The 14,320-nt window shown below is 40.2% G+C and overlaps 1 protein-coding gene across 15 annotated transcripts in view; it reads right to left on the reverse strand.

Moving 5' to 3' along the window:
• LIMCH1 (LIM and calponin homology domains 1) overlaps positions 1 to 14,320 on the reverse strand; it is a 324,774-nt gene that overhangs the window by 174,132 nt on the left and 136,322 nt on the right. For 14 of the 15 annotated variants that reach the window (XM_042984636.1, XM_042984624.1, XM_042984623.1 and 11 more), the window contains exon 3: positions 2,964 to 3,033. In XM_042984636.1, coding sequence (XP_042840570.1) covers positions 2,964 to 3,033 — 70 coding nt within the window. Of the gene's footprint in view, positions 1 to 2,963; positions 3,034 to 6,773; positions 6,830 to 14,320 lie in introns of those variants that run through there. The other variant, XM_042984627.1, reaches the window with a different exon arrangement.

The following is a 14,320-nucleotide window of genomic DNA, read 5'->3' on the forward strand; positions in this document are numbered from 1 at the left end:
GGGTGGCAGTTTTGTTTCTTGCCAGGACCCCCACTACCGCCCTAGTTTTTGTCAATGTTGTTTTGAAGGTAATGGGAGGAGAGAAAAAGGGTTTGACCAGACTTGTAGTTTCAGGAATCATTAATGAATGGGTAGCAATTAACTATACTTATACAAGTACTTTTTTGAACTAAGGATAACTCTGTTGTGTGTTTTTTCAATACCATCAAGCAATTCACTCAGTTCTGACATTTACTTGGAGAGAGCGTCAGATCCCACAGGTTAACGGCTCAGTCGCATAAGACTTGCCCCTCTCCCACTTCAGATGCCAATCCCAAAGCCAGGTTGTTACCTGTGCTTCTGACCAACAGGCTGTAAATCTGAGGTTCCCATGACCCCCTTCTTGGGCTTGATCAATTTGCTAGAGTGGCTCATAGAACTCAGAGAAATATGTGCACACAGTTACCGTTTATCATAAAGATATTATAAATGATACAAATGAACAGCCCCATGAAAAAGTACATAGGGCAAGACATGTGGGAAAGGGCAGAAAGCTTCCATGCTTTCTGGGACCACCACTCTCCCCGAATCTCCATGGGCTCACCAGCCTGTAAGCTCTCCAAACCTCTGTCCTTTTTGAGTTTTTATGGAGGCTTCATTGGCCATTGGCGATTGAACTCAATCACCAGCCCCTCTCCCTTCCCTGAAGTTTGGGGGTTGGGGCTGAAAGTTCCAGCCCTCTAATCACCTGGTTGGTTCCCCTGGGAACTAGCTCCCCCCACACCCCTTAGGGCTCTCCAAAAGTCACCTATTTACATAAATTAAGGTGTGGTTGAAGTGGGGGCCGGGAGTGCTTGTTATGAATAACAAGATACTCCTTCAAACCTCAGGAACTGGAGCTATTTCAGGAACCAATGACAAAAGACCAAATATCACTACAAAGATCCTCCCCGCTGCTGTTCTTGTTGCTCTGGAAGTTCCAAGGGTTTTAGGAGTTCTGTGCCCGAAGCAGACAAAGACCAAATATTTATTTCTTATTATAAATGACAGTATCACAATAATAAAATGGTAAAGACGATGTAAGGGATGAATAATGAAGGTAAGTGAGGAAGTATTATTTGGAAAAGGGCAAGAGAGAGAAAAAATGATGGCAAGGATAAAGTAAAAAGGACATTCAAATGAAAAAGGAAAGAGGAGAAATAAAAGTCAAGGACATAAATGGAAGCAAAGCAACCAGAGCCCCTTGTTTTCGTGACTCGAACTCCTGCCTGCTCCAAGTAGAGGCATCATGTAAAGAACAACATTTGATCTATGATAAGAAATGATATAAAGATCAATGCACATGTCCTAAACCCTTAATTTTACTAAAATGATTTATGATTCACATTTGAATTAAGGTTTCAAAACCCCTTCTCCTTAGCTTTCTGGACTCTGGGCTACTTGCTTCTGTTGACATGGATTGTACTGGGACCTCCCTTGACTTCAGGCTACACATTTTGTTCCGATAACATGAAATCCCAGAGTTCCAAGGTCAGGAGATGCCACAGGCTTGGGGCCACCCAGATATTTGTCAGCATCATTAAGACTATGACCTTAACATCTGGAAGAAATGGACTTAATAAAAAGTTTTAAAATAATATATGTACACATTACTACATATATAATATATAATACAGATATATGGATTACTTATTTTATAAAATTATTCAAATCCATTCCTTCCAAATCTATCTATCTATTTATTAACTTACTTGGCTACATGATTCTGATAAACAAAATTAGAGGGGTTTTTAGTGACTAGTCACCAGCTTACTACTAACCAGTATGGGAAATAAAATGCATCCACAGAAATAGCAATTATTATGATAAAAAAAAATCAACTTCGTTAACTTGCTGAAATCAGGTACCTTATTACCATGACCCTCACATGTTCTCAAACACAGTTTTCTTTGGGGGGGAGGGGATACATCTAATTTCTTTTTTTTTTTTCTCATGTTTATTCATTTTTGAGAGACACAGAGGGAGCGTGATTGGGGGAAGATGGATACATCTAATTTCAATTAATCATCCTGATACGGCTGAGAAATTTTTTAACAACAACCAATAAGGTCTATGTAGGAGGCTGCCTAAATTCTTGACATTTTTTTTCTAATTGTTTTTTGCAAAAACCACATGCAGAGAAGGAGGTCACAATGGACACAGTGAGTCCTTACCAGGCCACACATATCCTCAGCTTTTTGTGCACATGTGTATGTGTGCATGTTCCTTCCAGAACTAAGGTGTGTTTGTCTTCTTGATCATCCACCTTTCCCCCCCTTTTACATCAAAGGCAACATCAACTAGAGAATTAAGATTAGTTGCCAAGAGTTAGGAAACATATCAGTGCATGAAAACCTGCCTCTAGCCACGTGTGAACATGTGAATTTTGTCTGTTTAAACGGACAGGTTCAGAAGGGCAAGGGCTTTGCTTCAACAATTTTCCAGATGACGTAAGGATCACTTTAGTGTCCATTATGTCTTTAGAAGAGTTGGTCTACAAATGTGGTATTTAAACACAAGTAGATTTTAAGGTTGAAAACAGCAGTTTATGATGGAAGTGCTGCTTGTTAATCATGAACTTCTCTTTCCTTACCCCCACTCCCCTTCCTTCCAGGGGAATGCAATGAAAAACTGAAATCATTACGATCACATTCTTCCCCCTGGGGTCAACCTAATTATCATACTCTCACCTCAAAACAAATTTACCTCTTTAAGAATGAAGGTCCTTATCACTCATGGGAAAAATACAAACAAAGGCTAAGATGCCATTTAAGCGGAACTGCGATCTTCCGTTTTTAAGTGACCTCTCAGTTTAATGGATTCAATGCGTTCTCATTCAAGTGGAATATATATTGCAGGGGAGCACTGTAATAAATGGCACTGTCATGACCCTTAGGTTAGAGCAAAGGAATATTGGAAAATAAATCTCAATTCTGGATACTCACCAATCCCGCAATGGGGGTAGGCAATCTATTGATCTTTTTAACAAGTCCTGGCTTTATAGCATTCAGCAACCTGTCACGAAAAAGGCAGAATGTCAAGTGAGACATTAAAGCAAGATGGATCACACAAATCACCTTTATCCGGGGCTATAGCCAAATTGCTGAATAGGAAAAGTAGTGAATTTAAAGCATGTAGTAAATCTCAGTAATCTATGAGCCTTCATGCATACAAGTGAAAAGCTTTGCCTACGTCAAGTTTGTCCAGAGTGGGCGAAGTTTTAGAACTTAGAAATGTTGGGAGAGAAGAAGAGATGGAGACGGGGAGCTGTATCAAGGGAAGGGACAAGGATTCGAACTGGAATGGGGGTGGGAGGGAACTGTCTAGGACTGAAGCCAACTGTTACTATAGGGCAAGGCCTGTTCCCAAATTTCCTGGCCAAGGCAGGGGTCTCTCCAGGAATGCATTAAGTTCAGGGACCAACATCTGTCTTTGCAATAATTTGCCAAGACTAATTCTACCTCCAGACCCTTTTGTTCCTTGAGAGTGGCTTATTAAATGTGGGTGATCTTCACTTAAGAAAGGGAAGAATATGTTTAGCCAGAGGTTAACCAATCATGTCTTAAAGATTCTAAATAAGGCTCACCACAATTCCCTAGGTACAGAAGATATGTGAACAAAACATTTTGGGGGGTAAAGGTTGAAATCACGTAAAAATGGTAATATAAGCAAAGGAATGCAAAAGAAACAACTATAACTACTTGTCTTCAGGAAATAGTTCAGAGTGAAAAGAAACAAGGAAGGCAACCTGTAAAACGAAAATAGGGTTGGCACCGGGGTGATGTGGTGGAGCGTCGCATTTGCAAACCAGGTTATTCAGAAAGGAATAGTTGAAGGTAAGGAGATGTAGAATGCACGCATTTATTCCCACAGTCAGGAATTACAGGAGAGGCCATCGGGTAACTTATCTCAGGATGCAGTGCAAAGAGAAACTTAGGCCAGGGGTTTATTACAACTCCGGGCTCCGCATACTACAACCCATGGGCCGAACATGGCCCAGGGCCTGTTTTGTAAACAAAGTTGTAGGGGTGCCTGGGTTGGTTAAGCATCCGACTCTTGGTTTTGGCTCAGGTCATAGTCTCACGGTTCATGAGTTCGAGTCCCAGGTCGGGCTCTGCGCTGTCAGTGCAGAGCCTGCTTGAAATTCTCTCTCTTCCTCTCTCTCTGCCCCTCCCCTGCTCACTCTCTCTCTCTCTCAAAATAAATAAAGAAACTTAATTTTAAAAATTTTTAAATAAAAAAAAAAGTTTTACTGGAGCACAGCCATACCCCTTCATTTATGTACTATCTACTGCTGCTTTTGTGACAGCACAGTCGAGTTACTATGACAGAGAACATATGGCCCACAAAGCAGACAATTTTTCCTATTTGGCTCTTTACAGAATAAGTCTGCCAACTTCTGTTACAATTCATGGAATCCGAAATTATAGAAAATTCTGAAGAACCTATGCTTGATAATCGATCTCTACAAATCAGTAACAAAAGATTCATTGAAACAGTATAGTGAATTAGTCGTAAACACAGCCTATGTTTGACTCTGACACACTGCGTATTAATGAACTGAGAAATATTGCCCCAGTGCTTATGACAGACAGGATAGTGGTTTGCTCCAAGGATCAGTTGCCTATTCTTGGTAACTTTCCCTGCAATTCCAACGCACTGCCACCAACAGGCACCACTCAGAGCAGACGCATGCCTGTTCGCCTGCCGAGAGTCAAGACGGCACTCTTTTCATGACCCCACTTAGTTTTAACCGTGAGTCTAATCTTTTTTAAAAAGCGCTTCTTTATAACTTATTTTGGAATTACTGGTTTTTTATGTCAGAAGACAATGTGTTCTCTCCTCATTTTACCGCTTAGAAAACTGAAGCCTGATGATGATGAATGAGTAACTTCTCCGGAGCTGATTAGTGGTATAATCAGGCCCAGCACCCAAGTTTCCTGGATCAGCATGCTCTCTTGGGCAGTGTTAACGTCCCATATCTTATGGTTTAAAATAAGCAGATAGATATGATGTATCCAAAGCAAAGTTTTTAAATATATGAAACTCTTAAGATGTGTTACTTTTCTCACTAGTCCTTAACAGTGCCATTTTAAGCTGGATTTTAAAATGTTTTCTGTGCACATTATTGATAATCCAAAAGAATATACAATAGAACATAAGTCTCACTGTGACCCCAGTCTCACAGGGCCCCAGACTATTCCTGGGAGGTAACTTTAAAGACCTTGCAAAGAAAATGTATAAAGATATATATATATATATGTATATATGTATATATGTATATATGTATGCATATGTATGTATATATGTATATATATATGTATGTACATATGTATATATGTATATATGTATATGTACATATGTATATATATATATATATATCTTAAAAGGACGGATGTAGCAAATCATACCCACTGTCCTACACCCTGCTTTGCCACTTACCAATATTACTTGGAGGCTGAACAATGTACCTTTGAGAGTATGCCTTATCTATATACGTGGACCTGTGTCCTTTTTTAATAGCTGTTGACTGCAGACAGATATGGAGCTGACAGGGGTGAGAGCACTGGCTCCAGAGTCCAACTGACGAATCCAGAGCCCAGCTCGGCCATTCACTAGGAGTATTACTTAGGGCCAAGTCCAATGACTTCAGTTTCCTTGACTATAACACAGAAACACAATAATACCAATTGCACTGGCATCACTGAGACATAAATGTGACAAAATATGTAAGGAGCTAGCACAGAGCCTGGTGCATAATAAGCTCTCTATAAATGTTTCTCTACATTTGTGTGTAAGCATTTATTTTATACTAATTCAATTCATAGCATTTTAGATCAAGCATCTTCTCTAATGCTTTTAGATTTTTCTAATGAAATAGAAATACCATTGCTACAAGATCCCCAAGCTTTGCCACTGATTAGCCAAAGCAGAAAGAACAACAAACACCCTAACAAAGAATTTATAAATTAAAACTCTTCCTTTAAAGAGGCACCTTTGTATTAATAATTTTAATAACAATGCCCACCAACCCCTCTTTTATCCAGGTTTAGATTTTTCAAAGTCTTAAGTACTTCATTATATTTTTCCTTTGTAGAATTATAAGGCAGAAATCTTTCCTGTCACATGATGTCAAAAAAAAAAAACAACTATGATTCTAGACCTTAATTAAAAGAGCAGCAAATAAACTATGACATCTGTCAAAATGTTTAACCATAAATTAAAAAATAAAATGCCAAAGTATTCTTAAAAGATCAAGGCAGGTATATTTTCTAATATAAACATTGCACCTGCTCTGTACACAGTTTACAGTACACAACAATAGAAGATTACACTTGGGGCGCCTGGGTGGCTCAGTCGGTTGAGCGTCCGACTTCGGCTCAGGTCACGATCTCACAGTCTGTGAGTTCGAGCCCCGCGTCGGGCTCTGGGCTGATGGCTCGGAGCCTGGAGCCTGCTTCCGATTCTGTGTCTCCCTCTCTCTCTGCCCCTCCCCCATTCATGCTCTGTCTCTCTCGGTCTCAAAAATAAATAAAAACGTTAAAAAAAAATTAAAGAAGATTACACTGAATTTACATTGCAGGAATGCCCAACACCTGCTTATCCTGTATTTTGCATTAAACCGAGGACGTTTCTTGCATGTTTCAAAATAAAGCTATGAGTAAGAGTCAAGGATATTCACTTGCAATTTTATTGAAAACCACTATTGCCTTCCTATGTAAACTAAAATATAAATATTTTCAATAAATACTTACTGATGACATACTTTAAAGAGATGATGATATTTCATATTCATGAACCTTCTGAGATGTACCAGCTCCAACTATCCTGTCCTATAGAGACAGGTCATGTATTCATTCCACCATTTTTGTAGAAGAAAAGACTGAGCTCCAGACAGATGTGAAGACCTTCATGTCTTAGGGACAGGACAGCCTTTATGTCTTAGGCCAGTCATTTTATACTGAAACTTAGTGCTTTAGAAAGTCCGGCTTCGAGGTCACGATCTCGCGGTCTGTGAGTTCGAGCCCCGCGTCAGGCTCTGGGCTGATGGCTCGGAGCCTGGAGCCTGTTTCCGATTCTGTGTCTCCCTCTCTCTCTGCCCCTCCCCCGTTCATGCTCTGTCTCTCTCTGTCCCAAAAATAAATAAAAAAAAAAAAAAGAAAAGAAAGTCCGGCTTCAGTATGTACCATCAAAGTACAACTCAACACACACACACACACACACACACACACACACACACAAAGAGAAGGAGAGAGAGAATGAGAGAACGAATCTTTAACACTTAATGAATAGGAAGGTGTAGTGACTTTGGAGTAAGTAGTCTAGGTTTTAAAAGCTAAATTGAACACTCATTAGCTATGTGCCTTTGGGAAGTCACTTGATCAGAATCTCAGTTTTCCCTTATTGGGATTCCCAAAACGGGGATTTTGAAAACCTCACTTTCCATCCAGGATTGTAGTGAGGAGCCAGTGGGACAGTGCGTGTTGCTAGCATTTGGTAAGTGGAATTTTGCATATTCATACTCATTTAGTATACTGAGCATACCTCTTTCTGCTAAGTAAGTTCAGGTCATCTTAGTTTCAATTTTTCCATCAGCCAGCTGCCAAAGACTAAGATAAGTTTTACTTATTTTCTTTTTCTGGCCACATTTGGACAAAAATCTTACATAAATGAATCAACTCAACAAATGTGTATAGCTTGCCTAATATATGTGTGGTCAGAAATGACTAGAAACAGGAAGTCAAGTCATGATCTTGGATAATCCTCAATTATGAAAAAGTTAATGACATTAAAGGTAAGCAAAAATACATGTGTTTCTTATACAATGGAAATTAAATGGTATCTACTGAACTCACATTCTAAATCTGAAACACACTGTGACCTATTTCAAGGAAGGATATTTCATATGTTCCTTCACGTACTCAACAAATATTTATGGAGCATGCATGATGTTCTGGCCTGAAGCTCGGCACAAGGATATAAAGGAAGGCAGGAGAGACCCCAGGTTGTTTCCTCATGGGGCATGCTCACTAGTAGATTTAAAACCCACAGGAAGACCAGAACTATGCACATATGTGGTTCATTGTCACACAACCTAATGCATGGCCATCTTGAGTTTTTGGGAAGATGAATTAAAGACATGCTCTGCACAAATTCTATGGAATACTGTTCTTAAAAGATTAAAGATTAGATTCTTTAAAGAAACAATTATTGAAACACCTAGGAATTATGCTGATGTTCTGATTGGACCACAGGCTGAATTTATTAACTCTTTGTAACACTTAATATCCAGCTGTGGCAACCCTCAATCATTGTTTAATGGTTATAAAATACAAACTGAAGAAATTTGTTCTTATCTGTGATTAAAAAGAAAAAACCTCAAATCTCTACTTCACTCTGGTTCATTCTGATTCTTCCAGCAGCCAATATAATAGCTCCGCAAGGGACGTAACACTGAGAATATAGCTACAAAGGATACATTACAAGACCATCCAGACATCAGGAATTATACCAATGAGAAGTTTGTTACTGAACTATAACATAAACATTAAAGGCAAGATTTTTTTAAAAATTGCAGAATTCAGCTTACCCTACAAATCATTCAATTCATAAATTCACATCTAATAATGATCCTAGAGTTTGGGGGAGAGCAGAGAAGCTATCTAGACCTTGAGCACAGGGTTGGGAAGGTCATGCTTAATCTCATGGGAAATCACTTTATTCTTTGCAACAAGAGATTACATCACCATCTCATTAGCTTGGTTTGTACAGCTGCAACAGGCAGCTATGATCACAAAATTACCTACTTTGTGTCTCTTTTAATTTGGCTCAATAGTGTTTTTCTACGTGGTTTCCTTGATCACTTTCTGAGTTTGACTATGCATCCTGAATGAAGGTGTATGCACTTTCATTTAATCTAACATGGCAACTGTTTTTGAACCTAAGCATGAGATCAATTTAACCTTGACTATAAACCTGTTACAGATGTCATTTTTAAAGACTTCTTTTTAGAGTTGCCTCGGCAGAAGGATAAATGTTAATAAACCTTCTGAGGTCAAAAAAAAATGGACTAAACTGTAGGGAAAAGTGAAACTTGAACCAAACAAGAGTTTTATACGAACAAAACAGTGATGGAATGTAAATTGCCATCATTAATATCTACCAAACATTTGAGGGGTGCTATGCATCATCCAGAATGTGTGAAATATAGGTCTATTTAAGCCACCTGCATTGAACGTACTCAAAGAAGAGATCAGGAGGGCTTTAGAAGGTTTTTGTCTTACAATTCCCAGAAGCTGGGACCAACTCTGTGAATTGTTCAGCTCAGCAATGCTGGTATTCTAACACACCTCCTGTGGCAGAGAAAACCCACCACTTGTCTCCTTTTCCTCCTGAGCACATATTTCCCACCTTGGCTACATTTTCCACCCTCTTCTGCAATTTTCTGTAGCCATATAACGGAGTTCTGGCCAATGGGGTGTAGGCAGAGTAGTATATGTCACACGCAGGCCTGCCCCGAAAACGCCTCCCAAGTACTGCTCCATTCTCCCTCTCCTCCAGCATTTACAGGTTAGATGTTGACACCCAGGAAGATCTGAGGAAGAAGTCAGGTGTTGAGGATGGAGTCTCTATCAGCTGGGATCCCTGAACCACTGCCGGAAGCAGAGTCATCTCCACTCTTCCCTGTCGCCAGAAGTGGGCTACACAAGAGTAAGTACATTTCCATGGTTTTAAACCACTGAGATCACAGCATTACCCTACCTATCACAGATAGGTCTTTCTCCTGTAAAAAGGGGCCCTACTTTGCCAAACTATACCCAAGAAAATCCCGTCCTAAAATGCGGAATTGAACGCCTGGCACATCCTTTCCTCTGGGGCTCACTGGGAGGGCAGCTAGAAGGGGATGAACTAGCAACTGACACACTGTAAACAAGTGGACCCATTTTTATTTTCCCGCATTTGCTAGAGGAAAACTCTTCTTACGTATGGCTCCGTCCTCAATACTAAAAAACTAACACTAACGAAATAATCTATAAGCATGGAAGAGAAACTCTAGCAATTATCTGAGCATCCTGGATTCCTTTTGATTCATTATCAGTCTCTCCCACAGTCCAATCTTTTTATGGCCATTCCTGCTGTCAGGAAATTATGGGAGTTTTGGACTAGAAGAGGCTGAAAAATCAATAAATCAATCTAGATAAGGAAACTGCCATCAGGCACACGTCTAAGGTCAGAGCTTGTAAGGGGTATTAGGAGTACAAACTCACGTTTCTAAATCTGAGAAGACGACTTTCCTTTGATGCTTCACTTTCTGCACTTCAGGAAATAATCTCCATCTGAATCAATCTGCTCACCACATCCAAAATGACCCCTTCTAAATCTTGGCTTTGGCCATGCTGCTTCCCTCCCCCAGTGACTTCTAGGCTCCCAAGTGCCCACAGGACACCCTCCAAATGCCTTCACCTGGTAATCAAGCTCCCCCCACCAAACTGCCTTCCCCATCATGCCTCCCACTCAAGATCCTCCTTGATTTTATAAGGCACAAGTTTGAGATGGCACGTGTGATCAATGAACTGTGAAACCTGGCAATATATGAACAGAATTCAGTATAACCAAATAAAATGGAAACTTAGAGTTACCCTGACACAGGCAATGATACGTGTGATCACAATTGTGCTATGTAGTAATTATGGATAAATGATAGTAATTAGTATTTCTTTTGCACAACTAAAACCTGGTATTGCTAGGTTTACTGTCAGGAGGGTGGAAAGAAAACAGGGAACACGCAAGTGCTGTGATTTATCTCTGAAAGCTTCTGTAGCCCGACTTGAGCAGGATACACAGCCAGCCCTTGCCCTCCACACTTCAGGAAGAAGGGCTCAAAACCAAGAGTTACAGGATTGGCACTCAAAATTCCAAGAGTAAGAGTAGCCTCCAGAGACAAAAAGACATGGGTTCAAATCCCAACTCTGCAACTCACTAGGCAAGTTATTTAAGTATTCAGTATCCTTGAGCCTCAGTTTCCTCCTCTGTAAAATGGGGACAATAATACCTATTAGTCATGGCACGAGAATGTGAAATAGTGCATGTAATGCACTTGGCACCAGCCTCGTGTGTAGTATACACTTGACAAATGGCGGTGGATATTACCATCTCCATGCAGGTTTTGACCCCAGCTCTCCCCGAAGATGGAAATCTGATATATCCATCATTGTTCACCTCTCCTCCCAAGCATCCTGCCTGTAGCTAGAGGGAGGCTGAGAGTTGGAAGAGATGAAAAACAGAAGGGAAGGAATGAGATAATGTCAGTCCTTTTGGAGAGACTATGTCTCTGGGCGTAGTCTCCAAAGCTGGGGATAGGGAGGAAGGAAGGAAGGATGCCGACAAATGAAAGGCAGTAAAAAGCTCCAAAGACAAATTCGGCTACATTGCAGCTGTGCCCACAGCTGCGGGTGGCCCTGCTTTCCTGCCAAGTTCTGGCTAATCCTTTAACTCTTGCTCCTGTCTCCCTACCTCTTTTGCCATCCTGAGAGTGATGGAGGAAAGCCAAGAGCTGAAGAGATGCTTTGCTATCCTAGGAAGGGGAGGTCAGCCCCTATAAGGCTAGTTAGAATTCTGAATTGATTTACTATCCATTCCACATACTGTTATCAAACGCTTACCCCACACCAGGTGCTGAGCTATGCTCAGATGCCCTCAGAAATTGGGGTCTACAATGGGACTGTCATTATTTCAGATGTGATAGGAGTTACATAACACTGTGAAGAACATTAGTTCTATAGGGAAACTTCCAGGTTCTAAATGGTGACTTGGAAGAGAGTTTTGGAAACACAGTATACATACAGGAGTTGTAAACTAAGGATGGACATAGTAAGACAAGTGTAGGAAACATCTCTGCTTCTCCTTAGGAGGCAAAGCATTTTATTCAAATATTTGTGTTTGGTGCACAGCAGAAAGTAATCAAGTGTCTCCACCATCACCAGATGTCATTTCCTAGAAAACAAACATAATCCCATCACTCCTTTATACAGAAACCATGTTGGCTGCCTATTGCTTGCCACATGCTATTGAAACTCCCCAACATGTTATTCAAGGTCTTCTGAAAACTGACCTGATACCCACCATTCATCTCCAGCCTGCCCCATCTTGAATTTGTCCTAGGCTCTGGTCACAGTTTCTTCCCTGAGCACTCAAAGCACCTTCGTGTTGCTGAGCATTTCAAGTTATTGCTATTCCTTCTGACTTGCCATTACCACAGGCCTCCCTTGACTCCTTTGTGGCCTGGCAAACTCATACTCATCCTTCAAAACCCAGCTTACATGTTACCTTTTCTTCACCCATTTCCGAGGTACAGATTATATCTTCACCTCTAGATTCCAATACTCTTTGGCTTCCTTACTTATCACACATCACAGAAATTGTCCAACATCCCCATCAGGCAAAGGGTTAGTTCTCTCTGCAACCCCATCTCTACTGGAAGGGCTAGCTCTTGGTAGGACCTCAATGTTTGTTTGCTGAGTAAAGTGATATTAAAATGAGCAACAATTGCAAAGTATTGGGAAACCGAAAACATCAGTTTTGAAACTGCAATGAACTTCAGAGCCACGAACAATTTGGCAACTTTGGTTGTTATTCTTCATCACATCCTAACCAGTTTCTCAGCACCAAGACTAGAGTTGGGTTCAAGAAATCACACCATACAAGGATCATCTGACAGGCTTCTGGTTCATTCCCACCAATTACAATTATTTTAGTAAGTTCCTGTTGGGTCTGTGGGACGGGATGAAAATGAGTGGAGTCACCCTGTTCCCCTTTAAAGGACTGTTGGGAGCTGGTTGGCCCCAAAGGAAGCAGTAAAGTCTCTAAGTTCTTCTTTTCGATGTCCCACAGGGCACACAATGGGAAGGGTGCCAGGGGAGGCAACACCATGGTCACTTCCCCTTGGGCAGGCCACATTACTGTGGGTGCAGTAGAAATACAAAATGCAGTCTTATTCAGAGGAACAGAGAATGTGTTCTGGAGGTCAGAGGCTCTGGCAGGGGAGGAATCAGACTAGAAGTAAAGCCTTTTCGTCTGTGGTAGAAAAAGACCTTTAAGGGAAGAAAAACTACAGTATTTAAGCAACAAAGTTTCCTCATTTCCCCATCCCATGGCCTTTCTATGTCTAATGTTATGATGTCTCATTTTAGTTTTCATTTGGACACTTTCTTTAAATCTTATCGGAGGTAGAATATTAGTATATTCAATCTACAGTACATGCTCTTCAATAAAGTTCTAGAATATCAACAGCACATTACAATAGGATATTAGTACCTCGAGAAATGCACTAAATGACATTTGGAATGAGTCTTTTAGATAGCATTTGAAAGATCGTGAAGCAAAAATTTTAAATTCCATTGTGAGTGAGTGTACGGGTGTGCATTTTGTATGTGTGTGTTTCAACAGCTTGAGACATAACTCACCCATTGAATGTGTGGAATCCAATTTTTTTGGTACACTGACAGGATCACACAACCATCTCTGCAAACTAATTTTAACTATCCTTCCCCCGAGAGAAACCCCTTACCCATTGGCTTTAACTCCCACCCCACCCACACACAACTCCCAGTCCTAGGCAACCACTAATCTACTGTCTGTCTCTATAGATTTGCCTTTTCCAGGCATTTCCTATAAATAGGATTATATAAGACGTGGTCTTTTGTGACTAGTTTCTTTCATTTAGCATAATGATGTTGGTTCATCCATATTATAACATGCATTGGTAGTTAATTCCTTTTTATGGCCAAATAATATTGTAATCCATTCATCAGTTGATGGGCATTTGGGTTGTTTTCAACATGTGGCTAGTATGAATAATGTCACAAACAGTTGTATAGAAGTTTTTGTTTGGACACATGTTTTCATTTCTCTTGGATCTGTATCTAGAAGTATTATTGCTGGGTCATCTGATAACTTAATGTGTAAACTTTTGAGGAACTATCAAATCATTTACCAAAGTGGCAGTACCATTTTACATTACCACCAGCAGTATATGAAGGTTCCAATTCCTCCACATCCATACCACACTTATTTTTGCCATTCCAGTGGCTGTGAGGTGGTATCTTATAGTTTTGATATGCATTTCTCAAAAAATTAATGATATTGAGCATCTTTTCATGTGTTTATTGGCCATTTTTATATCCTTTTTGGAGAAGTATCTATTCAGACATCTTTGCCCATTTTTATTAGATTGTTTATTCTTTTATTATTGAGTTATGAGTTCTTTATATATTCTAGATACAAGTCCCTTCTCAGATATATG

The sequence above is a fragment of the Panthera tigris genome, chromosome B1 (genome assembly GCF_018350195.1).
Source record: "Panthera tigris isolate Pti1 chromosome B1, P.tigris_Pti1_mat1.1, whole genome shotgun sequence".
NCBI lineage: Eukaryota > Metazoa > Chordata > Mammalia > Carnivora > Felidae > Panthera > Panthera tigris.